Raw genomic sequence first — 27,755 nt, 5'->3', positions numbered from 1 at the left:
AAATCTAACATAAACAAAATTCAATGCTTACTGTCTCACTTCACAAAATAATGGCATCATTCAAATGAGCCAGAAAAGTATAATCATTATTTTGGTCATGGAGCTATTAGAATAATAATTCACGCAGTGCATATTATTTACTTTGCATATCTCAACAGACTGCAAACAATGTAAAGCATATCAAAGGCCTCTACAATGTGATTTGTTCGAATGTTGGTCTACTTATCGTCTTTCTATTTTTTGTATTTCATTTCTCCTGATGGGTGCTCTGAAAATCCATCTAGGACAGTGGTTCTCAACCTTTTCGGCATCGGGCCCACCCATGGGCCCACCCATCTGGACACATAACACGGCAGCCGATATCGCCTGCATTTTCAGAGCATGTATGGGTTAATGATCGATCAATCGATTGTGTTCCGGATTGGATCAATGGAACTAACATAATATACTGTAAGTTATTATTTATTGGTATCACAGAAAAAAATCACTTTTGTAGATTTTTAAAGAGAAAAATACCAAGACTCTTTTTTAACTAAAATACATGTATATAATATCATTAAAATCTTAAGTGTTTTGCCAATTATTACGCGGGCCCACCCGCAATATCCTCACGGGCCACCAATGGGCCCCGGGTCCCAGGTTGAGAACCACTGATCTAGGAGAATGTCGACAGCTCATTAGAGTCAGTAAGAGCACTTGTTGCGGTATTGTGTTTCAGGGATCTTTTTTCTTTTTTTTTACCTTTGAGCTTTGTGCCACGACTGCTCGGCAACAAAATGGACAAACAGGTTTACACACACACACACACACGCACACGCACACACACACACACACACACACACACACACACACACACACACACACACACACACACACACACACGTATGATCAAACCTTAGACACACATGACCTTCACTGACAATTTTCCCTTGCATTCATTCCAGTGCACATGCTGATGCAAACCTAACACAACCCCTCTCCTCTCGTAACTGCTAGCACATTCCAGGCTGCCTCTCAAAACGTGTGATCTTCTCCTTACGAGCTCTGAAAGAGTCTCCCTGCAACGTGTATACCGACAATCACAAACACAGACAAAATAAAATCTCACTGAGAATAGGTACGCCTATCAGACAAGAACGTAAGGGGGGGGTCTAAAAGATGCACCCGTCACACTAATTAAATGACACGGTGCAGAGGATCAAGGGATGGTCAATAATATATTATGTGGAATGCTCAATCCGGTGTCCATGGCAACCTGGCAGCAGCAGCAGTAGCATAATTGGCCAGATCCCTATCATGGCCTTGTTGACACTCAGCCTTATCAGGCATTCTGGTCAGTCCACTACCCCCCCCACCACTCCACCGCCACAGTAGCTTTTTCAATTCCTCTCCTCTGGCTATGTAGAGAGCATTGAACCCACGGAGTGATCAGGCGCCTATGTCACGGCACAATGGCGAGCATTCAGCGGGGGCCCTACTCTGACTGTAATTAACTTGTAAGCCCTAGTAAATAACACTGACCATACAGTATATACCTTTTGTTGCACCCACCGAATGGAAATCACTAGAATGCAGCCAACGGGGTTGCATGGTTCAAGGTGGGGTTTGGGTTGTTTTTAGCATCAGCCAACCTTAAACCATTAAAACCGGGGAAAGCATCTGTATCATTTTAGATTTATTTGGCTGTTCAAAAATGGCAGATATACATGAGCTTGTAGATCTGCTATTTTTGAAAAATCATAAAAGAATTGTGCAAATCATTGAATATAAATATTTTTCAAGTGAACATTTTTAACTCAAATCATTGCTTCTTGGGTTCCCTGGAACAAAATATTTTGAGATGGGGGTCTGCGCCTAAATACACATTTTGGGGTCATTGACATGAAAAAAGTTTGAGAGCCACTGATATAGCAATATTTTCAGAAAAGTGTTAAGATTTAGAAGACATTTGTAGAATCGGACACAGGTTTATATTGGTTCAATTCAATTTTATCAAAGTGTCAAATCACAACCAGTCGTCTCAAGACACTTTACATGTAGAGTAGACTTTACATGTAGAGTTAAACAACGCTACATGTAGCTTACATGTAGGGTTAAACACACCAATGATTGTATGCGGTTGTTATGCCCAACATGCTGCTAATTGATTCTGATTGGTACCAGACACCTGTTTCTGTGGGTTACAAGACTTCATTGCACCAATGGAGTGCCCTCTATTTAAAGCTTCCCACGGTGGCATTTACCATTATGTTTAACCTTTCAGATGACATTGAGCCAATACGCGAACTGCCGGCTTAGGAACAGAGAAACCGTTAATACATAAGGGGGGACCTATTCGGTACAGTCTCTCTGGTGCTATAATGTTTTAATTCATTTTTCCCTCCGTCGAGCCAAATCAATTGGAAAGTGACCATCTGCCACGATATGAGTGTCACTGAAGCGGAGGTAATGAACAAAATGTCTTCCTATTTCACACAAATGGGGAGCCATTAGGATCTCCATCAGCCATGCAGAAGCCTCTTTGGCCTCACAATCCTGTACATAACCATCACGAAACATACGTGGAACATACTTAAGACAGCATGCAGAATCTCTCTGAACGAATATAGAATATAGGGCTAAGAGACCAGATGTCAGTCTCTGTCTATACCAAAATTCTGGCAAGCAAACGGCAGTAATAAGTGAAGACACTGATCGTGCAAAAATATTACGCTTTTTTTCCACCCCGTACAGTAAATAGTTTTCATATTGTAAAGGACCCTGTGTAACTTGAGTTCCCCAGGCTTGTGGAGGAAGACTTGGGGGCAAAGCAGAGGCGTATCAAAAGGCCCATTCAACCGCTCACACCACTGCCATTGTGGCCCGACGACAAAAGAGCTCCCCGGATTATTTTGATGTGAAACCAGATAATTTTTTCTGTCGAGGGCCAATGAGAAGTGTGACGGGGACGATCATGATGCTTGTCGTCTACTGTTAGCACGGCCCTTTGATTCTCTCATTGTTCTCGACGTGGACTAACCCAGCTGCTTGTAAATGAGCTAGCGTCTTCTTGCCTCGACACGCTGTTATTTCCTCAGTCCTCTGCCCAGGACAAGGTCGCTTGCTGGGTGGATTTTGGGGGTAAAAGGAGAGTGTGGCCCCTGGTATTAGCCCAGAGCCACAGGAAGGCACAGTGTGAATCCCCCAGGTTCCGCCACAGCCACCACCCGCTGCCCCCCAACCTCGCCTCCACAAGCATAAGCAACGGAAGTCCACGGAGCAAAAGAAACCTTTAAGTCAAGTCTCTTCCCACAGTGCTGATTCCATAATCCACAGATATCCTTTACAACAGCATGTATTCTTAAGAAGTCAGGTCCACACAGGGAAGGAACAGAGGGAAAATAGTGCATATTTTTCCGAGCTGAATGAGCCAGTTGAACAGCGGGACACGAGGTAGACTGCTGACTCTGTGTAACCATTGTATAAAAAGAATTATACTACTGGCCTGACCGATATTACATCCTTTTGAATTTTGCAACATTGAGTTTACCTCACGACTCGTCTGTTTTTCCCCTCGCTGTGTTGAAATTTGAAAGGGGTTGTTTTGGCAAACATCGAGACTTGTCCATGGCACTTACATAGAGGTTTTTCTACTCTGTAATTTTGCCTATAACATCTGTGGCATATTAAATGGTTTGAAAACAGATGTTAAAACTATGACTGGCATGGCACAGGAAACACTGACACATTAACATCTGAACTCATGTCTATGACACAAATTATGTGATATATATATATATATTTAAAAAAAAAGATCACTATGTTTTCCCTGTGATCATCTCATCCATAGTGTTCTTACTTCCCCCAACTTGTCTTCAAGCAGAAGAAGAAGGAAACATCAAAAAGTAGTGCAATACTACGTTAGGGCCATTATTTAACTTTTCTGATGACTTCGGTATTGTGCAGCCGATGTGCCCCGATTTTTAACCACTTATTATAGGCAAACATTTATTTAGTGGTTGAATTAAAATGTGTTTATTTTGTATCTATCAAAAAGTTGTTTCATTTTTTATTACAAACATTTTTTTTGTGTTCTCAAATACAAACTTTAATCAAATTTAAGATTTTCAATTTGATTAGAACATTTTGCACTTTTTGACAAAATATCAGTCAAAACATCTGTAATTGGTGGTCTAGGACTCTCATAAATCGGACACAAAAGTCTTATCATTGGTTGGGCTCAACACTAATAATATACTAAGTGTGATAATATACTAAGTGGAATACTGCTCCAGTGTCAGATACCAGGCTGAATCTATCCAGACAGGGAGAGGGAGAGAAAGAGAGGGCGAGAGATACAAGTGAAAGATAGGGGAGAGAGAAATATAAAGATAAAGGGAGAGAGAAGGAGAGTACAAGAGAGAGAGATAAAGACTTGAGAGAGAGCAGAGAAGCAGCAGGAGCACATGGAACCCAACCTCATTTGTATTCTCAACCATCCAATATGCTCCAGTTCATTTACATCTCTGCTCCCTCCATAGCAACAGCGGGGGGGCTATCAGGAGCATCTTTGATATAGGTACATGACTCTGAAAAATATCACGTCATTTATCTCTCAATAGACACCATGAAAAAAAGCACCCCCTGTTGTTTTCCCCTTTGATACGCTGGTGGGACTCTTTCAACGGTAATGTTTACTGTCAGAGGCTTTATATTTGAACCCCACCAAGAGTAACCCTGTTCTCTGACGTGCACGTGCAGGCTAACACACAAGGCCACATGGGGACGAGAGAGTGCTCCTGTCTTTTCACATTATTTGCATACTTTGGCTGACTAAGTCATCCGATACATTTGCACGGAAATCGTTAGTTTTAACTTGTGCCATCAGCTAACAAAAAAACATCATCTATCTACAAATTCCAGGAATCTGTCTGTCTGTGTGTATAATATGTATGTCCTTCACATATTTCAAGAATCATTCATCCAATCGACTTCACACTAGGTAGGTGTCCTGCTGAAGACCCATGGGAGTGCAGTGTCGAGTGTGAAGTCGATCGGATGAGCAGTTCTCCAGAACCGGGTCCACTCCGGAAGGGCACGGAAATCTCACAAACCGTTCATCCGATCTACTTCACACTTGCCGGCTGCATTGCTGAGGACCCATGGAATTGCAGTGTTGAGTATGAAGTCGATAGGATGAGCAGTTCTCCAGAACTGACCCGCTCTGAACGGGCATGTGTTCTGAACAGAGGCCACACCCTGACTGGGCACTGCACTAGTTACATAAAAAGAAAAGGTAAAACAATGCCTTATGTGCAGAATGCGCTGCAGCATGTTTGAGTGTCTATTTTTCTTTCTTTATGATATCCATGAATGGATTCGATACAGGAGGGAATCAAGCACCAACGAAACTACACGGCACCATTGGGAAAACTTGTGCCATTATCGGATTTCATGTACACTTGTATGTAAATCAACCTTTAGGCCTAATTAAGCTCTATGGGGCTCATCAAGGACATAATTCCCCTTTTTTATAATGCATTATTGACTTCACATCATCTGCACATGTCGGCTGACTGCACTCACACAAGCGCACAATGTCATCTTGCTGTCTAATATCGGATAGCCCTGGGGCCAGGCAGGAGGAGGTGGAGGGGGTTGGGGTGGGACTTTTTCAGGTCACACAAAAAAGCCAAGGACATCTTCATGTAATGTAATGACTATGATGACCAGCACACAGTACATTTTGAGCTCGTCCCACGGCCCTAGAGAAATATACATACTGGTTGAGTGCGAGCTAGTATACAGCAAATTATGGAGACTGACAGAAACAGGCTGCAGGCGTGTTGCAAACTGTATTATAATAATGGTGGGGCAAATTCACTTTGATTTCAACTGATCTAGGAAGTGGCTTTCTTAAAAAAAAAAAAGGATATATATATACATATTACATATAGCACCTGACGAAGCTCACAGCGAAACGCATCGTGCTAATAAATCACTTAATACAGTAGCCTAGTAAGTTGTCCATCTCTGTTCTCTGGAGTGTGCAGTGCATATGGAAGGTCCATCCTTTTTTACAGTATACATATATATATACACACACATATATATATATACATATATATGTGTGTACATATGTATGTACGTACATACACATATACACACACACACACACACACACACACACACACACACACACACACACACACACACACACACACACACACACACACACACACACACACACACACTTAAGTAAGGAAGTATGTGTGCTGTTTGTGAACAAAGCCGCACAAATATTGGCGAGTTGAATGTGTACTTCTCCTTTGGCTAATTGGAAATAGCAATCTGTATAATAATTACTTAACCTAAATCTATAAAAAGGTGGTTCACAATGTTGCTGTACCAACAAGTTTTGCTTTTTTACATGCATTCATTAGATTTTTGACTACGATCCAACGTTCACAGTCGTGTTTGTGATGTTGTGGATATAGCATGAGCTGCGATCGGTTTACATGAGGAGACACACATACAGACAAACTCTAGAGGAATCACAAAAAAAGGACATTCTGCCATTATTTGCAAATTCAATATACATCCTGAAGCGTGTGTGTGAGCTTATTCTAGAATGCATTGAAAGTGCAGTTTCTTTTGTGCAATAAAGGTTTTTGTTTGATCGATGCATATTAAACTGATTCCATGAGTCATTCTCCAAGAAGAATGCCATACTGTTTGAGGCTGTCGTGGCTTTTGTGACAACAAGCTCTTTGGTGCCCATTACTCAGCCTTATCAGAGACACGCTTCAGACGTTATCAAGTCATCCAGAGTTTAATCGTTGCAATAAGGATGTGGGTAGGGCTAGCAAAGCGTATTTGTTGCAAAAGACCTTTAAGATTGGATTTGCCTCGTATTGCTCCTGACCCTTCCTGCGCTCAACATCGTTTCCTCTCCCCATTCTAAACGATAAAAAAATTGAGTTGGAGACATTGGGGAGGCCAGACTTCCCTCTCTGGTCCAATGGAGCATTTTATGCTGCACGATTCAATAAGGACACATTCCACCCATGGGTCAACTGTGTCGGCACACGCAAATGAGAGGGGACCTTCTGCTCGCTTTACCACCCCCCCTCCCCCCCACCCCCCAACCCCCCCAACGTGCACTTCCTTGGATAGACCAGACCACAGCAGTTTCCTCTTTCCTACACCAGGGCAGCCGGGAGGCCCTCTCATGTGTATGCATTTGTGTCACATTATTCAGCGAGTGCTTCCACTGACCCCCACCTGGCATTTTAATTCCCTGACCAACCGGGTAGTCATGCCCCGGTGACACTGCTCCTGCTCCAGCTGAATTCTTGATGTGGTTCTTATTCAGACCAGACCACAGATCCACCAGAACAAGCTGCTTGGTTAGGCCAATTCTTGTGCGACACAGTGCTGTTTTATTCAGAGTGATAGTCTGATAACCCCCACCCCCCCAATCCCATCCTCAAGGTTTCCAGACTCGGCTCACTGAAGGTCATATTAATTGCATTGCAACACGTATATTTACCTGATAACAAGAAACATAAACTGTTACTGTTTCCCTCTTTTTATTCAAAGGACTAATTATTTTCTTCTTTTTTTTCCTGCATTACAGACCGAGCTCCATCTGCCATTCCAGGCCTCCTGTCTCACAACACTGGCATTAGATGCGAGCTGGCTTTAGCTAAAATTCAATTTTGCTCTTGTTTCAATTCATCAAGGATTTATTGGCTTCTATTCATTACATCTCGAAGGCTGAAAATAATCTTGTTGCCGCACTGTCACGTACAAATTTGTTTTTCCCTTTTTACTGCGCTGACTATCAGGACTGGCCTCAACAGGTATTTTTGATGAGGACAGTCTCAGATGTGATTAACCCTCTTTTGAATCAAGTCCATGGATTTAGCCTGCCTCCCTACCATTTCCGTTCTCTCCCATCCGCTTCCATCCTTCACATGGTCACAGCAAGGAGGCACTCTGAAGTTCTTATTGAAGGGTTTATCAGATGCCTGTCATGTATACTGGCCTTAATTATTGCTTGTTGGCTACTTAAATAATTGTGTGTGTGTGTGTGTGTGTGTGTGTGTGTGTGTGTGTGTGTGTGTGTGTGTGTGTGTGTGTGTGTGTGTGTGTGTGTGTGTGTGTGTGTGTGTGTGTGTGTGTGTGTGTGTGTGTGTGTGAGAGAGAGAAAGAGAGAGAGGGGGGGGGATATGTGCTCCAGCTGAGACACGTCAATATCATAAAAGACCCCCTGACATACTAAAAGGAGATTGATTCAAAATGCCTTATTTCCTTTGATATTGATTGGTAATGTGCCTCCACGAGGCGGACCACAGCACAGGGTCTTTAGTGTTTGTTCAAGCCATCATTTACTTGAGAGGGTTGCCTGAAGAGCTGAGGACCGAGCCCTTGACACACGGAAGCACTCTGGGGTCATAATGACTCGAGAGGTCAAACTTCTGACTCACAGAGGGTGAGGTCATAGCGTCATACTGATCCGCTGTCACAACTTAGGGCCGGCCTGACGTGAGCTATGTTTGACGGGAAATAAATCAGCCGATAATGACTTCTGGGCTTTAAGTGATGAGCCACGATAACTCAGCAATGGGATGAACCAACTAAATTGCAGATTCAACGTTATAGTTGGCTGCTGGTACTCAAGGGACTTATGAATAGACTACAAGTATGATACTACGAGACCTCTGAGCAAAAAGGGAAAATATGAGCCTGTGAATCCAGCTCCATGAGTGGGCACTCAGAGTGCCTTCATGAGGCTGTGGTCCTAAATCCTTTATATTTATGGTTGTACGTTCACCGCCCCTGGTTTACAGGAGTCTCTTTAGGATTTATGGCAGCTCTAAATCAGGACTGAAAGCGAGGGGACAAAGAGGATTTCACTAAGGGCAAGGAGGAATATCTCGCAGCCTGCTCTTAAGGGTGAAATTGGGAGAAATCTGTGAAATGACGAGCATTTGGAAATATTGCTAAGATCTCTTAAGGGAAATGTGGCCATTACGTGGGTGGTTCCACTGTATCAACGTGTTCGGCAATCAGTTTTCATTGCATGCTTTAGGTTGAAACCGTAACTGTGCATTTCTCTGCCTCGGTGCACATGCCTTTCAACAGCATGTTCACAATCAAAAGCTATGATTACATACCCCCTTGAACACCTGCACATTGTTGCTGTTTGCGGTGTGCACATTTTCCGCCGATATGGAATGGAAAATTCAAGGCGGTGAGTTGATGGTTTCATAAATAGCAGTTCACATAAGACTGCTTCAAAACATTTATCCCTCACTTTCTGTTGTTGCACAAATAGGAAGGTGCAGAGGGACTGAAATGGCTTGCATTGAAAAATAAATGTGTTGAGCAACGTAATAAATAAAAACGCTTGTATGGTTAACAGCTGAACCAATCCAACAATGACTAGTCATTTAGTGGGAGCTGTAACCAAGGTTCAAATACTCTAATGTTCTTTTCTAATTGAGGAGAAAAAAAAGAGTCACATGAAGCGACTGCTTTCTGTGTGAGCCTCATATTGTAGACTCTAATCACCTTAAAATTCCACAATATTACGGTAGCAGACAGGAAACCACTCTACATTTACCCTTTGACCTCCAATGAGCTGGATCATTTGTCTGGCCTGAGGTGTACACTGTGGTTCCTGTTTGAAATGCCATCTACATTGGATAATCAAAAACATTCTCCTCATCCCGACAGCACTTCGTCTGTCTGCAGTCCTACACTGGCTCCTGTGATTCCAAACAAAGAACTTTGATAAACACATTGTTATTTCCATTATGAAGCAGGTAGCTCCAAGGCCATAGGCTTTAGCCCGATATAAACGCATGGAGCTTGAAAATCATAATGCAGAAGACTCAAGTTTAAACAATGGCTTTTATTCTTTTGCTCAGACAGGATAGCGCTGATAAACAGGAAACTGAGTGAGGGCAGAGAAGGGGAACGACATGCAACGCAGGCCTCCAGCTAGAATCGACATGGGGATATTGTGATTATGTGGTCGAATCACTATCCGGTCAGCTACCAGCACGCCCCCAAGTTAAAACAACTTCTGTATAGCCCAGAGGGCAGCTAACATGCAGAGAGGCACACAAAAATGAGGCATTTAAAATAGAGACCTATCTCTCTGGGAAATCGCAGATCCTTTACGCAGAAATGCCCACATACCGCCAGTCACGTCTACCATGGCCAGATTAGAGGCAACCAACAGAAAACGCAAAACAATAAATGTTCCATGAATAATTGCTGTTTGGTCATAGGCTGCTGCACATAAGATTGATAAGTCATATCTGTTTTCCTCTTCTTTGGTATTCACAGAGCAGACTCAGTGGCTATCGGAGCATGTTTTGTAGATTCCTTGGGATATACTTGTTAGAGACCCGCATAATTCTCCCGTGGCAAGAACAAAACGAGACAAAGCATGAGAGAGCGAGGAACAAGGCAGATAGGGAGATGTGGGTAGATGACTAATCTCGGGCGACTCGCGCAGCACCTACTTCCCACCCAGTGTGGGGTCCCACGGGACCGGTGCGAATTCCCATTATCCGCTGAGATCAGTGCAGGGAATGATGGGAAAAGATGGAGGGTTCCACGCAAAGCAGGAAGTTCTGTCACACTGAACCTCTCTCCCCTAGACGAGTTTGAAACCCAATTAAGGACCATGTAAGACGCTGGGCTACATGTCTAGGAACACAGCCTCCTTGTTTTGTTGGTGATGTCTGCTGGTCTCATGACTTAGGCCTAATTAAACAACTAGCCACAGCTCCCCGAAGGAATGCCTTTTTGCTTCATGTTCATAAAGGGGGAAAAAAAGAGGGGTCTGGGAAGTTAAAAAGACAGAGTGGATAAATAGAACCATAAATTACTGTTTACCATGCCTCTACTACGATATGACAAATTGAGAGTGCGGCAAGAGCTGAAACGAGGCATTGTATCCGCTCGTCTGGACTGCCAAATAGGCGTGATGGCCCGAGATCTCAGGATGAGTTATGGACGGCGACAGCAAACAGCAAACTAATGATGCTTCCCAAGGTTATCTCCAACATAAATAACCATTAAGAGCAATGCTGACGCAGCAGCCCAATCCCACAGACACCTGACATGGGGCACTAAAATAGCGATAAAAACCCTAGGCAAGGGCAATACGCTAATAACCATTCTTCCTCCATTTAGGGTTAATTTCACATTCTCCGACTGCTACCTGCAGCCACCAAGAGGGAGGGAGGGGCATAAGTGAAGAATGTTTGTTTTGGGTGGAAGGGAAAGAGGATGGCGGCGGCAGCATTGGCAGTGGCTCCACCATGTCAGAGCTCGTCCATGCTCTTGCATGACAAATACCGACCTGGAGCCAGCTGTGACAACGCAATAATCCAGCAAATCCTTCCTTTTGCAGGAAAATCCTAATGAGGGTTTGAAGTGTTCAGCAGGGAAGAGACCCAGGGGCTACGGTACACCTTATACCACTGCTTGCTCTCGCAAGCCATTGTCCTCTTATCTCCTTATCAGCCGAGGCTGGCTGGCGATGAAAGAGTTGTGGCAGCATGATGGAGCCTCCGTCCACAGACCCCATGCTGGTCCGGCTCCCTGGGAAGCCAGACAAAAGCGCCCGGGTGACGTCAGGCAGAGATGCAGGAGAGACTGTTTACTCAACCCGACAAAGAGAAAATCCAACCCTTTGGCCTCAACAGTTTAATTTTTTTTTTAATCCAATGAGAAATTAATTGGAGGCTGGGTACACTTGCTACTTAATAAGCATTCAATTTGTGAAAGCAATTACAAAATTGTTCCCATAAACAGTTGTGCTATGGCCAGGCTTTACCATGGCTTAAATGCTAAATGAAGAGGCCAGGGAACATTGGGGGATGGCAGGGATAGTGTTTCCCAAACATTGGGTCGGGAGGGAGCCATTTTTGGGCCGTGGACGGACCCATTTTTATGAGTCACGAGTAAATATCAAATTTGTCTTAAGTTTCCCCCATTTCTTATTTCTATTATTTATTTATTTTTCAAATGTCCATACATTTCAGTGAAACAGTGAAAATAGCCAATCTAAAATTTAACTGCCTATTTTCACTGTTTTTAAATAGGGCATCATAATGTATTTTTGTACGCTTGGGTCGCGGGGAGACACCAAATGTATCTTTTGAGTCTCGAGCTGAAAGGTTTGAGAACCACTGCTCTATAACCACTGGTATGCATCATGCTTTCATAGAATAAACCCTATATGCATATCGTTGCTGTCCGGTAGAAAAGAATCTCCATATTTTAACATTTTAAATGTGTAAATTAATGCCCTACTTGATCATACTACACAGCATCACACAAAAGCATGAAAAGTAGCAGATCCACAAGCTCGAAACACGGTGTGAAGCGACGCCTTTCAAGCTCGTCGATCTGCTATTTTTGCTATTTTTTCATTTTAATCCTGAAAAGTAACAGTTTTGGACATGAGGTTTCCACCCAGCAGAGACGATATGGGTCTAGACGTAGAAAACACAGCATGTGATGATGCGGTTTTTCAGTACAGATAAGGCTACTATGTAAGACAGTAGGAGGATAATTTTGTGCAATGCACATTCGTAGCTAAAACAATAAATCCTGATTATTTTGCTTGATATTGTAATCACTAGTATTATTAATCAAAAATGATTGATAATAAGCATTTTTGTTAGAAATGTGTTACATACAGTATATTTGGTCAAAATCGGTATGCAATGACCTGATTTTTTTGCACCTGATGGATATGTACAATGTTCTGTTTAGTGTAATAGACCTTGTGTAATAGTGAGGAATGGATACGAGGGCAGGTTAAGCTGACCAAAAAGGATGCTTGACTTAACTGCCAAGTTTAATGACTACATAATTGTGAAACATAAAATCATGATTTAACATTCGTTCAGATTAATTGTGCAGTCCTAATTGAAATTATTCAAAAACAAGCATGACACGTGGCTTTAGCTGCTACACTTTGCCTGACTGTGTTCATATGTGGCTCTCTTGTAGAAAACATAGCACAGCTCTCATATTAGGCGAGTAGCCCTTTACAAATCAATCAATCAATCGATTTATTCTGTTTCAAGCCTCTCTCAAAATCAGCTACTCCAGACCAATATGAACCCTGCAAACTACAGGTAGGAAATGGGAAACAGCCTGTGATCTATAAAGTTCTGAGTTTCATCCAGGGGGAAAACATCAGGTTGGCCCGCTCTACAAGGTTATATGAATATAAATTATTTCCATTGCCATAAGAGGTAGCAAGCCATAGCAAATAGGTGGTGGTGCAGCGCTGAGATGGGGCTGTATCGTTTCCGGCAGGAATCCAAGCTCAAATTAAGCCTTGGGCTTTTATTTCCAGTAATGACATTTCAGAAGTCCTTAATTGTCTATTTCACTCCATTTACCCTCCACTGCAGACTTCAGGTATCTTTTCTTTTCCTTTTGCGTGTTAGAAAAGGAAGACTTTTAAGGGTGCCCTTCCCCGTTGCCCTTGAGAAATCTCAAGTACTTCAAACATTTCAAGCTTTGAGAAGAAAACAATAGCCTGGTTTTACGGGAATGTTAAGAGAACCAAAGCTCTCTGTGTTGGGCGTGTTAACACTTGTTCAAGTTCTGCCACTGAAAGACTTGGAAATGGCTTTCATACCACAGAATGTTCTTTGTGTAACCTTTACAGAGATAACCACCACCAGAGTCCAAAGCATTAGAACCTGTACACGCCTGTGACTTTCCATGAAATGTCAAACACGCTGTCCAAACAAAAATTATTGCAGTCATGTGAAATCCATATGGCAAACAGTTTTATGATCTACATTTCTTAAATGAATTTAAAGATTCATGGACATCACTGAAAATCACCTGTTTAAAACAAAACAAAAATCTGAAAACCACACATTTTGGCACTAAAGGTTTGATTCAATGCCAGATCATGTTTCCTGACCAAAGACAACATCATGCACAGATAAAGTGCATCATACAACAAAGTTATTCATCAACAGGAAAAGCATAAACAACCAGACCGATATCAGTGAAATGTTGCATTAATGTATTCCATGCACGCAGCAGCGTCTGCTAACTTTGCCACATCTAGGCCTATTTCTTGGCACAGAATCTTTGCTATGCTCCCTAATTCTGCCTTTCTCCTCAGTGCGTCCAATTCTAAGGAAAGCCTTTGTGGAGGGCGCCTGTCTGAGCTGGCTGGGAATTGTTATTTTGTCGCAGTTACAGATATATTCCCACAACCCCACCAGCAGACTTGGTTAGATTGTTTTGAAGGCATATGGACTAGAAAATAATTTCCTTCCGTCTAATTTTTGCCACGTTGCTATGGTGATATTCCTATACGATGCCGCTAGGACAAAGAAAAAACAAGCCGTAGCTTCAAAGGCGATCACTCCAAATGCCAGCGGGGCGGGTCTTGATGCTGCAGCATATCCAAGCAGGTCAGAGCATCTAAGATGAAGCAGCGAGTTTGGAACATACTGTATAGTAAGCCAGTGCTTCTCCAAACTTTTTCATGTCAAAGACCGCCAAATTAATATGTATGACCCCCATCTGATATTTTCTGACAGGGAACTCCATACTAGATTTGTGGTGTTAGGTTTGTAAAATATTCCAGGGATCTCCAAAAGCAAAGATTTTAGTTAAAAGAAATATATAAGACTTGTAAACATTTTATATATTTTTTCAAAACCTCATGAGCTTGCATATCTGCTATTTTTGAATATCCAAAGTATAAAATATGATTAAAATGTAAAATGACACGGATGCTTTCCCGGTTTTAATGGGTTAAAGCTAGTAAAGCTTTATTTTGGCTGCCCTATGACCAAGTGTCTCACTCAGTCAGTAGAATATTGGCACCTGTATTTGGGGACCAATTAAATAAATAAATACATTTTTGATTTTTATAAATAAATAATAATCGAAATGTGTACGGGACACTGAATAACCCCCTGTTCATTCAGCCTTAAAGCAGCACTAAGTAACTTTCCTCTTCTACCCCGGATTTGAACCAGGTTTCCTGCTCAAGTGCTGGCATTTTTTTTTACCATCGAGCTAATAGAGCCGGCCTGCTTGCTCGGGAATAAATTGAATCTTGACCATCGGGTCAAAATTCGTGTCATATCCTGTGTCTAGGTGAGACATGACCTTTGACACAATCTAAATGTCTCAATAGAAGAGCAGGGAGACAAAAAACAAACACCCCAATTGTATAGGTTATATTGTATTAACATACTCTACCATACAGATTGGACAAAATTACATTTTATTCATTAAATAAGTTACATAGTGAGGCTTTAAAATATATAGTTATGAGACTTCTTTATATATCGAGCAATAGAATAGATACAGAAGCTAATAATACAAGTCCTACGAGCAGACTCAACAACTGTACTAAATGATAATACAGTGTTTTGTTTTTAAGTAATTGTAATTGTAAGATTGTGCAGAACCAAGTCCACAAGACAGATGGAACATTTGAACCAAAATGACCATATCATTGCATTTCCAATATTGACTACATAGCACCATCTAATGTGGTTGATTCCACGTCATTGGGCTGAGAGGCTGCAGGCTAATGAGTTTCTTTGATGTCTAGAACATTCTGCCACATACTGTATGTAGCTTAATTAAAATAATAAGGCAAATCAATAGATGAAACGTTCCTGTGACTCAGTTACAAGAAACAAACCCAATACACGCCATTTGATTTCACTGGACTAAGCTTTAAATAAAACTAATGACAAGGGAAAGAGGACTAAGTGAACAAGTGAGTGTGCATGTGTGTGTGTGTGTGTGTGTGTGTGTGTGTGTGTGTGTGTGTGTGTGTGTGTGTGTGTGTGTGTGTGTGTGTGTGTGTGTGTGTGTGTGTGTGTGTGTGTGTGTGTGTGAGTTGAGTACAGTGAGTGAGTGAGTGAGTGATCTCTCAAGACAGATTCTGCTAACAGCAGAATGTGTCAGCACCACTGCCCTAAACATGTAGTGTTATTGTTAGAAGGAATAAACACAGGAGCACCCAGGAGGAAGTGGACTAAGAAAGGGGCGGAGCCAAACCAAGTTCCTGCTTCAATACAAAAAAGGAGGTGGTGCCCCTAGAGGCTAAAACGTTTCTTTTTTTTACCGAATGAGTGAGTGTGTGCGTGCGTGTACGTGTGTATGTGTGTGTATGTGAGTGATTGAGTGAGTAGAATGATCCGCATTCTTGTGGACATGAGGTCAAGTGTAGAGGTTGAGACATGCATCCTATTTCATGTAGGGAAGGTGAGAGGAGAGAACAGCCCCCTGCAGCTATCCATCTCGGCTACACTCGAGACAGGTCTTTTGAAAAGTAAAAAAATAAAATAATAAAAAATATAAAACAACAAGAAACTTCAAACTATTTACAGCATGGCACTAACCCATTTAATTCAATTATAAAAATGCATTAAAAAGATATTAGGGGCCGGATGCAGTTTAATGAACCATGCTTACTTGGGGATATTGTTTGTAATGAACTGTTGCCGGGCGGATCTCTGTGGCTGGGGTGGGATAGGGGAAGGGGAGATGAGGCCAAGTGAACCAGCAAGAGGGAAAGGTGAATGACAAATGGCAGAAATAAATGGGTTTATTTATAAACACACACACAAGCTCCAAAATTGGTAACTGCTGTCTTTGCCCGGGGCTGATTTTGAGGACGATATCTCGGTGTGCAGGCATATAGGGCAGATGATTAACGTTACTATTAACCTTGGTGATTCCCAAATCCTTTTTAAGCCCATAGGCTATGCACTAGACTACCGTCAACAAAACCTACATTAGGGATCACTGAATGTGTGCCAATGCACAATGCATTATGTTACGCCAGCCATGTGTGATATTTATCAAAGTACGAATGTGTGAACATTTTGGGTGCATTGGTATGGCCATATGGTATTGGCACCATTAACTTTCACACTTCATCATAATCAATACAGTGTGAATAGTGAACAGTTAATGAAAACCATACTTTGCACCTCAGATGAATTGCATTGAAAAGATTCCATCTTAGGTTGATTGTACATGTGTTCCGCAAAACACCCTTACTAACGAGCTACAGTTCTTCCTGTCATGAAACGATATGTCAATGAATACGGCTTATGAGACATAGTTTGGAAGCATAAAGCTCATAATTATGAAAGAGTATCAAAGTGACTTATCCAAGAGAAATGCAAAGTGATTAAAGCACATTCAACCTTTTGCTTCTTTTCTGGAGATTGTTAAGTCTGTGTCACACAACCTTGTGTCCCTTGCCAAAAATATCAACAAGCTCATATAATGTCACGCTGCAGAGTATAAACAAAGTAAATATAAAGATAAATAAATCAGTGTGTGTGCCCACAACAAGACAGAGGCAGGAGAACTCCGCCGAGGAAATTACAAACTGATCCAGCTCTGACGCCCACTGGGGACAACTGGTGCTTTGAAGCAGAAAATCTCAGACAAATCACAATTTACCAACTAATGAAACCCACTCAAGATGATCCTTCCTCCGCCTGGGTCCCACTGTCCTCAGACTGAGCTGCATTTACTCACATGATAAGCATCACATCCAGTCAGAGCCAACAGCTCTGGCTCAAGCCAGAATTTCATCGCTAATTCAGAGTTCTCAGCTGTGAGGCTGAAACCAAACTGTCGCTGGCTGACGTCAAAGCTTTTTCGCGTGACAATTCATCTCTGACCTAACACTTGTTCTGCAGGCTCTTAAAAATTCTTCACATTACTGGCTCCCGTTTCAGTAAATGCTACACATTCAGAAGTCCCTGTTCATGTGTGCCAAAATTACTAAGAGTCTTACTCTTACTAGTAACAGTGTTGTTTTCTCTTCACTGACGTCACTGATAGAGATACTGCATTTGGCTGATCAAATGAGTCTTTTTAATTCCTAGAGCAGTGGTTCTCAACCTGTGGGTCGGGACCCCCGGGGGGGTCCCCACATGATTTTTTTTTTTGGGGGGGGGGGGGGGGGCAGATTTCAGTGAAGTGACAATTTAAGGACTTAAGACCTTTTTAATACCTCAAAAAGAAAATCAAAAGTAAAACAGAGTCAAACAAAACTTAATGCCTCAACTTCTACATTCCAAGGGCTTATCAAGGTGGGGGGTCCCCAGTTCAAATATGATTATTTTGGGGGGTCACAACCTGAAAAGGTTGAGAACAAGAGGACAGATGTGGTGTGAGACACTTACCCTCTGTGGTGTGGACGTGGCTCAGGGCAATGATGAACCAGTAAAGGGCAGGTAGTTTCCACAGGGAGCATGCCATGGTGTGCCTGATGTGGACTGTTCTCTGGCAGGTTTAGGTCGTGACAAACGTGGTTAAAAAAGTCCAAGCGAGCAGGTCTTGAGCAGGGACATCGTTGGTCCTATCACCTGTGGAGCAAAAAGAGTGAGATTTAGCTCACGTTTCAAAGGATAATCCAGGTTTTCCATAAAGGGGGGGGGGGTGGTTAGCATACATGACTGACAGCTTGCTTAGCCCCCACACACAACTTCTCGGGGGCATTTTAAACCTTCATAATCTTCACGCAAAGCACTTGCACTGCTGCCTATGCATTTCTGCCTCCGTAGCCAAAAAAAAAAAAAAAAAAGGGTTGTGGAAAACCTCATCAAACTGTTAAACGCCACAAATCCACACAAGCCAGTAAAATAAGCCCAGAAGGTCAATAATCCTGAAAAGGGAAATCCCTTAATGGAAGCTAAGTGCTGACCATTTCACCAGAGGGGTGGGCAGGACCAATCTGCCTGTCATCACACAAATATGCCCCACCCACCTCAAAGCCTGTGTGACCGAGAGTCAGTCTGGGTGCTGCTGCACCCGCTCTGCTATCTCCCTTTACAAATAAACAAGCAAACGTGCAATCGAGCAAATGGCCACTGTTCTGTTTGTGACTGACCACAGACTGACTTATCTCTCAAAACGCCCCCACCACTCTCCTCTCACCGTCCCTCTGAGACAGAAGTCCCTCTCCTCCTGCCTGCGCCGTACCTGTCCTTCTGCTACTTGTCTGTTCAGTTTGTTTGTTTTTGGCTCTCTTTCTTGTGCTACAAAAGCAAATGGCCTCCTCCCTGTCATAGATACAGTGATGGGTGTCGTCTGAGGGTGAAACCTAATGCCTACCTGTGCGCTCAGGCATGCGTTTCACACTCCTAACGGCTCCCTTTTGTCTGTGTGTTTACACTGTCTGGCTTTAGCTTCGGTCCTCTTGCTCCCCAGAACCATTAGCACATCCACCATGGGATACGGCATCACTCCAGCAACAAGGCACACAGGAACCCATTAGAAACAGTTTTTTTTCTTTTTGGTCCTGCCCATTTTATTCTAACAGATTCAAAAACAACCCTGTTCCATCTCTCTCTCCCTCCCTCCTGCTCTCCCCCCTCCCTCCTGCTCTCCCCCCTCTGTCTCTCTCTCTCTCTCCCTCCCTCCTGCTCTCCCCCCTCCCTCCTGCTCTCCCCCCTCTGTCTCTCTCTCTCTCTCCCTCCCTCCTGCTCTCCCCCCTCTGTCTCTCTCTCTCCCTCCCTCCTGCTCTCCCCTCTCTGTCTCCCTCCCTCCTGCTCTCCCCCACTCGCCTCTCTCTCTCTCCCCCTCCGAGCCAGCTAGTACGATTCAGATCTGAGGACCCAAATTCTAGCCCATCTCACAAGCAGAGTCAACAAGATAACACAACCTTGAGAACAGTGCAAACCTGAACAAAGTAAGTAAGGTTCCCTTGTCTTCCCCCGACACCACAGCGGGGGTATAAAACTGTCTTTGATACGTTTTGTCTAAGTTCTCAGACGGTGTAATAATTCATCATGGCCAAACATGCAGAGTGCACACATTAGCTGACAAAGTTATAATTACGCCTGCCATAATCAACTCATTTGGAATGACATTATGTCTCACCTGAGACCTCTAATTTTAGAGCCATTTAAAAGAGGTTAACAGGAGCACAGCACGCTGAGCCAGAGTGTATTTAGTTTCAACTGAATAATATGCACTAATGAGACTCGACAGAGGAAACTTGACTACAGAGCCTGGGTATATTGGATTCCGGCAAATCCTTAACCCTCGTTCTTTGGTTTAATCGTCATTGTACCTTGCACCAATCCAGCTTATCAGGGCAAGTGGATATACAGTATATAATTACGTTATTTTCAATGTCCATGAAAACAAGGCCTTTATCAGAATGCTGCCACATGCCTGGTGGCTCTGCCAGTTAGTGCACCGACCATAATGCTCCTTGTAAGTTGCAAGATGGACCCGAGTTAGAATCTAAGTCCTGTCATGTATGTGTGAATCGCAATCCTCTCGGATTCCTGTCTCTCCTACACTCTCCTATCTGAATAAAGCATCAAATGTCAAAAGATTAGGTCGCTTTTGCCACAACAAAGCAAAATCTCAAAGTTCACCCGGGTGGCATTCTGTCCACCCACACCCAGGACAACAATCACACTTTAAGGGGAAATTAACTTGTGAGACCAGACACATCCATATGTCTTCTGACATTCAAGTGATGATAATCCTTCCATTGGCCTTTCAAAGCTGAAGATAATGTTGTGGCATTATTTCCTGAACCCACCAACTTGCTTAACCCTCCCTGGCGAGTGCTGCCAAGTCTCCTGTCCCCATCTCCAAAATCACATTCCCTCCCTGACCTCTAAATCCCCCTATTCACCGTCACCTATAACTCTTCTTATTGTTGCCATTTCTATTCCGACAGTATGCTTCAGCATAATACAATTTCTTAACAGTACACTGCCTCAAGAGATAGTAATGAAAAACATACTGCAACAGTTACAATGGACAATATGTGCATCTTTGTGCGTGCGCGTGTGTTGTTTGTGTCTGTGTGTGTTTCCGCGGGTGCGTGTTGTGTCTTTGTGTGTGTGTGCACAGGTGTTTCAGTAAGCAAACGAGCCGCCTCAGACAATAGTGCTGTATCAATATGATTACGCTTTCATCCCAGACATCATTGTTTAGTCTAAAAGCGAGGTAAGCTCGCACAACAGAGTTCCTGCGTCACAAACATGTGGACAAAGAAGGACAGAATGCCTTTTAAGCAGTTTTTGTTTCTGATGCAGCCGCGGCCTCCCTGCTGGGAAGATAAATAAATAATGGCGGAACGTAGATCCCTAGTACATGGGGATGGGTGTTCTGTAAATCGATGATAACAGTCCTATACTTTAATATCTTTTGTGTCATGCTGAGAGTGTTTAACATGCCCAGATACCAAAGGCGCAGACTGGAGGGAGGCTTGCCTGACTCTCATTCTCCTCATTAGACGTGCCGAGGTCTCCCTTCTCAGCAGGGGAGCTTTTTTCTCTCGCCGCCTAGGCTCGCACCAGAAAACCAACGGTGATCATACCCTGACTGCTTCCTTAAACAGCTCTCCACTTGGCTGTGATCTGAGAGACAGAGAGTAGAGAGTAGAGAGAGAGAGAGCGGGTGTTTCAGCATGTTTGATATGGAGTTGTTTACAGTGTGTAGGGGGGGGGGGCTGGCGCGGTCATGGACAGATCGATCCATCATCGTCACCCATAGCCTCATAATCACGGCTGTATCTTTTCTAATTCGGGAGAATGCAGGATTAAGGCAATGTGCGTGAATGTTAAGCACAGATTGCCAAAATGTCAACAGGCACCACATTGTTTGGCTAAATATGAAGTCGGGCGCAGACAGATGTTAAAGTACTCTGAGAGATGGGGAAGCCACAGGGGCGTGGGCCCAGAGGCTTTAAACATATGTGCACTTGATACACTTGCCAACGGCGGAGAAATTCAACAGAGCGCTTTGTAATAGACAAACGGTCTGATGAAGAATGTGCATTGCAGGAAAGCAAAGCAACAAGAAACCTATACATACTACTAAAACAAAAAACGATTTTTTTGTTTCTCTTCATCGTGTGTGTGTGTGTGTGTGTGTGTGTGTGTGTGTGTGTGTGTGTGTGTGTGTGTGTGTGTGTGTGTGTGTGTGTGTGTGTGTGGGGGGGGGGCAGGGGTTGAGAAGCAGTAAATTGGTATTGAGGGATTGAAAAGGACAGATTGAAATTTGAATGCAGGGGGGGGCTTGAAAACAAGAGGCAGATGTGAAAGAATGCTGGGCTCTTCGGGACAAAGCTCCCAGTTGTCTCTCTCTAGCTGTTAAAGAGGACCACTGGAAAAGGGGGGGGCTGTGTCTTTCTACAAAATAAGGACTGGAAGAATGGGGAGGACACACAGGATAAATAAAGGGAGTTGGAGGGGGGGGGGGGGTTGATGGGGGACGGGCGGGCCTAGGGTTACAATAAAAGATTGACAGCTTGCAAGTCTTGCTTGACCCTTGAATTAGCCTCTGAGCTTTCAACAAACTTCAAGAAAGAGTTGGGATGTTAATTGTCAAGCAACATCACAAGGACGCAGATGAAGGGAAATATGGGGCCATCAATTCACCCAAATGTAAATCTGAACCAAACGAGCTGCCACATATTGAATACGTTGGACGTTCAACTGTGTTCCCCACCCCTACACACACACACTCTCTTATACATGAATTCATACATAATATATTTGTCAGGACTCCTTTTATCTCTGTTTTTCTCACCCATTTTAAGGGAAAACCATGAAATACCTGGGGAGCTGTAGCTAAGTCCCAGAGCACTCTTCCCGTCCCGAGCCATTGGGGGGGTGGGGGGGGTGGCGGCTATATTCCTAAAACACACCTCTGAAGATGTACAATTTGCAAACGAAAATCCAAACATTCATACTCTGGCGTGGGGAGAGAGACTGGGCCGGCTGATTGGGGTGAGTGCGGGGCGGGCCCCCCACTGAGGCAGATATGGGGCAGGGGCAGAATCAGACGCTGACCCCTTCACCGAGGGGATGATTGAGAGCAGGATAGGAGCAAGGAGGTGGAGGCGGAGGGGATGACATGAATGACACCACAACCAAACACTGCGTGACTGGCTTGTGCCCCTGAACGCAGCCCCCCCGCGCTGACCCTGACGAGGGAACGCAGCCTGTGGAATACCAGGTCAAACATGGCATGCTGCACAACAGGACAGCTCTGCTACTTTAGGGGACTACTTTAGGGAACACACAGGGAGGGCAGGCAAGGGGGGGGGGGGGGGGGGGGGGTTTAACGTTTATTTTTATTATTACACGCCGGTTAAGGAAGTGTCTGCTGTTAAATGGCTGACAATCTATTTTGGGACAAATCACTCTGTGGCAGATGGCTAAGCTCTTATATATTTTGTGGGAATAGGGGGAAAAAAGAAAAGAAAAATTATTAGTACTAAAAAAAAAATCTTTTCCTATTATTTCAAATCCATGGTGGCTACTGAGGTCTTATCTGGGCAGAATAAATGCACTGCCACAGCTCAATATGATGCAGTTGTGACTTCTTCTTACATCCCATTGTGGTCTTACTGTATTTATATTTTTCTCTAATCCAGCAATCCAGAGATATGAATCAGGTGCATGTCTAAATGTATATCACTTCTAGGCATTGGCCAACCAACCCTATACTCCATCATATCAGAATACATAAACACAATTGTTTCAGAATCTAGGGATCATAATATTTTTGGAGTAGTATTTCCAATGAAGTATAGAGAGAACAATTCATTATACCATAGCTCTTAGGCAGGCCTGGGTCCGTGCACAAAATGGCACACAGGAGCAGCGTGTGGTGTAAGCGTGGTGCGTGTTCATGCTCGCTGCTCTTAGCGCTAGCCTTCCATTCATCATTTTTATGAGCCATTCAATTAATCGATTAGAGCACTCCCCACTGGTCCAGACATATGGCTACTAAATAAAGCGATCACGAGCCAAAGCCCTGACACATGCCAGCTCATCGATACTTTTATGGATGAAAAAAAATGGAAGACTCTCTGAGAGGAAAAAGAAAGTCCCTAGGATGAACAGAAATGTACAGGATGTACAGAAATCTTTACATTATACTTACAAATGTTATAGCCTTGCCTCCCTATACTGCTGCTACGGGTGAGCTTTAGGCCCCATCCCCATTTAGGCTACTGCTGTAAAAATCACAACACCAGATTTATTATATATTTAAGAGATATTCTCAATAAACCTGAGAGCAGTGAGTGCTGCTTTGCCCCCTGTCCATATATGAAATTCATATCATAATCATTTAAGTAATGCAACTGAAATCCTATTAGCGCTGAAAGATACCTATACCTGTCTGTCCACATGGATTATAGACAGATTATTTGACACGGTGAACAAAGTTTTAATACTGTTTTCCGCACATTGTTGCTAGTAATTTTGATGTTTTAGTGGGAAGTGAAGTGGATTATCTCGAATGAAATTTGAAAATGTCATTTCCACTCACCGATAGCACAAAACTATTCCTTTCAGGTCCTCAGAGATAAGACCCGATTCAGCCAGGGCTGTTAAAACGGTGTCTTTGCCAAATGCTCTCCCCGCCTAGGAATTAATGGGCTGACATTAATACAGCAAGATAAATAGGAAGGTCAGAAATGGGAGCCCTACCATTATATGGGCATCTGACTGTGATAGTACCTGTCAATCAAGTCCAATAAGTCCTTGGCACTGTTCAGTTCACCTTGAGAACAGTCTTACAAAACTGTCTCTGGAAAGCGTAAACTATACATTTTGCTCTCCACAAAAACAACCACATTTTGTATGTGCAGATAAAGACTTTCTCTGCTTGTTGCTTGGAGAGAGGAGAGCACATTAGGACATCATAAAATAAATATTTGTAGTGTGATCCAGTGTGCCGTGCCTAAATGAGTCAAAACAAATCAGGGATCACACAGACTGAGCTCGGCAGACAGCCCAGACGCCGATCTCTCTCTCTCCCAAGATCATATTCTCAGTTTCAGGAGGGTGCATCTCGGTGTTGCACTCATTCAAAAATAATGCAGAACAATGTGGCCGGTGAAATCAACAGATAGTTATTTTGGAGGTGGTGGTGGGAGGGGTATGAGGCACACAGAGTGACACATTCACATGTCATGGATGTACACGTACAGTTCACTGAAATTGGGTGTTGTGTTGGGTCAATTCTGTCACATTCAGACAACACTGGTGTCCTCAGACGCTGTGGTGAGCCAGCACTACTACAGACAGGTTGTTTGTGGTCAGACTGCAGCAAACGGCTACAAACATCTGTAGTATGAAATAGTGCAGTATAGTGCAATAAACTTTTTGTCTTACCACACTGCTACAAAACAGAACTAATCTAAACAAACAAACAAACAAGAGCCCAGAATCACAAGCTTCTCAGTGCTTGGTTTTAGGCTAAGATAATTCAAGTGTGCTTTATTTACCCTGATTTACGCACCAGTTAACAGCCTTTGTGATCTCTTTCTCTCCTCCTCTCTCGTCTCTCCCTCTCATCTCTCTGGCTGACTCCCTCTCACTCTCTCCAAACGAGCAACTGAATGGTTAAAAAGCCTGCTCGGTCCCTCTATTAAGGACCTCTTCATCAATAATGCACAGTGATCGTGAGGCATTATTCAACAGGGTGATTAATTTTTAAGACAGCGGGTGGCAATACAAAACATAAAGATGGTAACAGAGAAGATTACTTGTAAGAGACACATCTAAAATGGAGGTGGAGCAAGTGTGCCAATAATAAACCATCCATCTACAGTAGATTTTGAACAGGTCTTAACCACTTAAGCCCTATATACTTCCTCGTACGAGGAATAGGGAAAATAGCTGATCTACAGCCGAGCTTGTGGAACATTTAGAAATGTAGTAAATGTTTTGAAAATGTAGAACCTATTGGGTCTTTGCAAAATGCACAACCATGGGGGAGGGGGGGGGTAATAAAAACCTTTTGTGTTTGGGGAACAGTGGTGCTAATTCTTTGAGATTAGAGGCGTTGCGCTCAATGTGGCTGGCCTTGGCGTAGTGTCTAATTGAGGCTTTTAACCTTTCTGTGGCTGGGAGGAAGGACAAGCAAAGCCAAAATAAGGGACACCACATAATCTCAGGCCCTCACTAAAATAGAAGAGAGTGCAAAGACCGTACCCTTGGTGTGCAGTGGCACCAACGCAACACGCATGAAGCCGGCAGCGCAAGGTTCCAACCTAGCCTACTTCAACATAGCACAATTCTGCTTCTATTCAGGGCTGGGCAATATATCGATATTATATTGATACTGTAATATGGCAGCATAGTGTCCCTTTTTTCCTTTTCACATAAGCCCTATTTTATACTTTCAAAACATCGCAATGTGAGCTTATAGATTGGCCGTTTGTATTATTTCTGAGAAGTTTGGAAGAGAAAATAAAGTATTATCATCGCAATAACAGAGGTATTTGGTCAATAATATGACATTGGATTTTGTCCATATTTCCCATCCCTATTGATAACATTTCAAATGGTGAAGGGCATGGTATGAATGCCATGTATGTCACAAGTGTATACTGTGTGTGTGTGTGTGTGTGTGTGTGTGTGTGTGTGTGTGTGTGTGTGTGTGTGTGTGTGTGTGTGTGTGTGTGTGTGTGTGTGTGTGTGTGTGTGTGTGTGTGTGTGTGTGTGTTCGTCATAAGCCCAGACAAAAGAAGTGGGTGTAGTCTTTCTGAGAGCAATCAGTTGTCAGCCCTAAATCTCTGCTCACTACCGGCCTGTCAGGTAATGGTGCTTGTTAAACCTGATGAAGGTATATTGAACTTTTTTTTTAAGCAAGCACCTGCGCACCACACACACACACACACGATAACATGTAACACATTCATTATTACAGAGAGGGAAAATAAATAACTTCAACTTGATTATTTATTTTTTAAGTAAAAGGTATGACTGACGACGGCAAGTGTTTAATTGTACATTTATACACAGCAAAATAATAAAATCTACTAATTTCATTTGTCTTTAAATTCAAGGTTTCCTTTTCACCTTTTTTACAGTGCGTTTCATTGACTGTGCTTTCAGTCAGTTTCTGTAACATTGCTCCTTGCTCCGCCATTCCCTTGGCAGAAAGTAGGGACAGCTTAGGGGGGGGGCTGAGCCTTTTCCAGAGTGGTCATTAGCATAACATCACCGCTGTATGGCGAATTGTGATGCAAACAAGCTCAGATTGCCTCATTCCATGGCCCTGATTTGAATAACTAAAAGATGGCGAAAGGATTTCACTCCTGTCTTCCCATTGTAAAAGGGGGCGGTCATTTTTGGGACAGAGAGCCAGTAGCTACACTACAGTATAATGCAAGAGGGAAGTTTCAACTCCACCTGGACTGTTTGACATTAAAACAAACACTGTGCTTTCATTCCTCAGATGAAAGCACTACTGGTTTATGTTCTTGATATACGAGGCAGTGTTGCCATGTCTGCTTATTATAAGTGACTTTGGGCTTGTTTTTCTGTAAAGTTGCTTGAAATATCAGTAGTTGCGGTGCGTTTTTTTTGGGGGGGGAGGGCTTGTTCTACAAGCTCACAACCTGTCGCATTGCAACGCGTTGTTAGCTTGTAGATTGGCTAGTTCCAAATAGCCGTAGCCTAGTCGCTTCTTTCGGGCTTGTTTTCATAGACCATATTTCTCTCGCAAAATCTGGCAACACTGAATACGAGGTAGAATTAATCTGGGCCACTGCATTCAATGTCTTGAGCTCTACAGACATTGCATGAATTTTACCCTGCACACAGGCCGAATATAATGGCATATCACAGGCAAAATATGACAAGATGATAATCCATTTCATTGATTTTCTGATACAGCAGCTATTTGTTTAGGGAGATAGAATATTACTTTCAGTGTCTTGT

At 43.1% G+C, this 27,755-nt stretch overlaps 1 protein-coding gene across 9 annotated transcripts in view; it reads right to left on the bottom strand.

The window, feature by feature from the left end:
* Window positions 1–27,755, bottom strand: part of adgrl2a (adhesion G protein-coupled receptor L2a) — a 120,605-nt gene that overhangs the window by 75,628 nt on the left and 17,222 nt on the right. For 7 of the 9 annotated variants that reach the window (XM_084067771.1, XM_084067763.1, XM_084067766.1 and 4 more), the window contains exon 2: window positions 18,225–18,407. In XM_084067771.1, the coding sequence (XP_083923897.1) occupies window positions 18,225–18,300 (76 nt within the window). In that variant the 5' untranslated portion in view covers window positions 18,301–18,407. Of the gene's footprint in view, window positions 1–18,224; window positions 18,408–18,978; window positions 19,069–21,250; window positions 21,426–27,755 lie in introns of those variants that run through there. The other 2 variants (XM_084067764.1, XM_084067765.1) reach the window with 2 other exon arrangements.

The sequence above is a fragment of the Gymnoscopelus microlampas genome (assembly GCF_963454915.1).
Source record: "Gymnoscopelus microlampas genome assembly, chromosome: 9".
NCBI lineage: Eukaryota > Metazoa > Chordata > Actinopteri > Myctophiformes > Myctophidae > Gymnoscopelus > Gymnoscopelus microlampas.
Note: the sequence above shows the minus strand (reverse complement) of the source record. Positions and strands in the feature narration are given on the sequence as shown.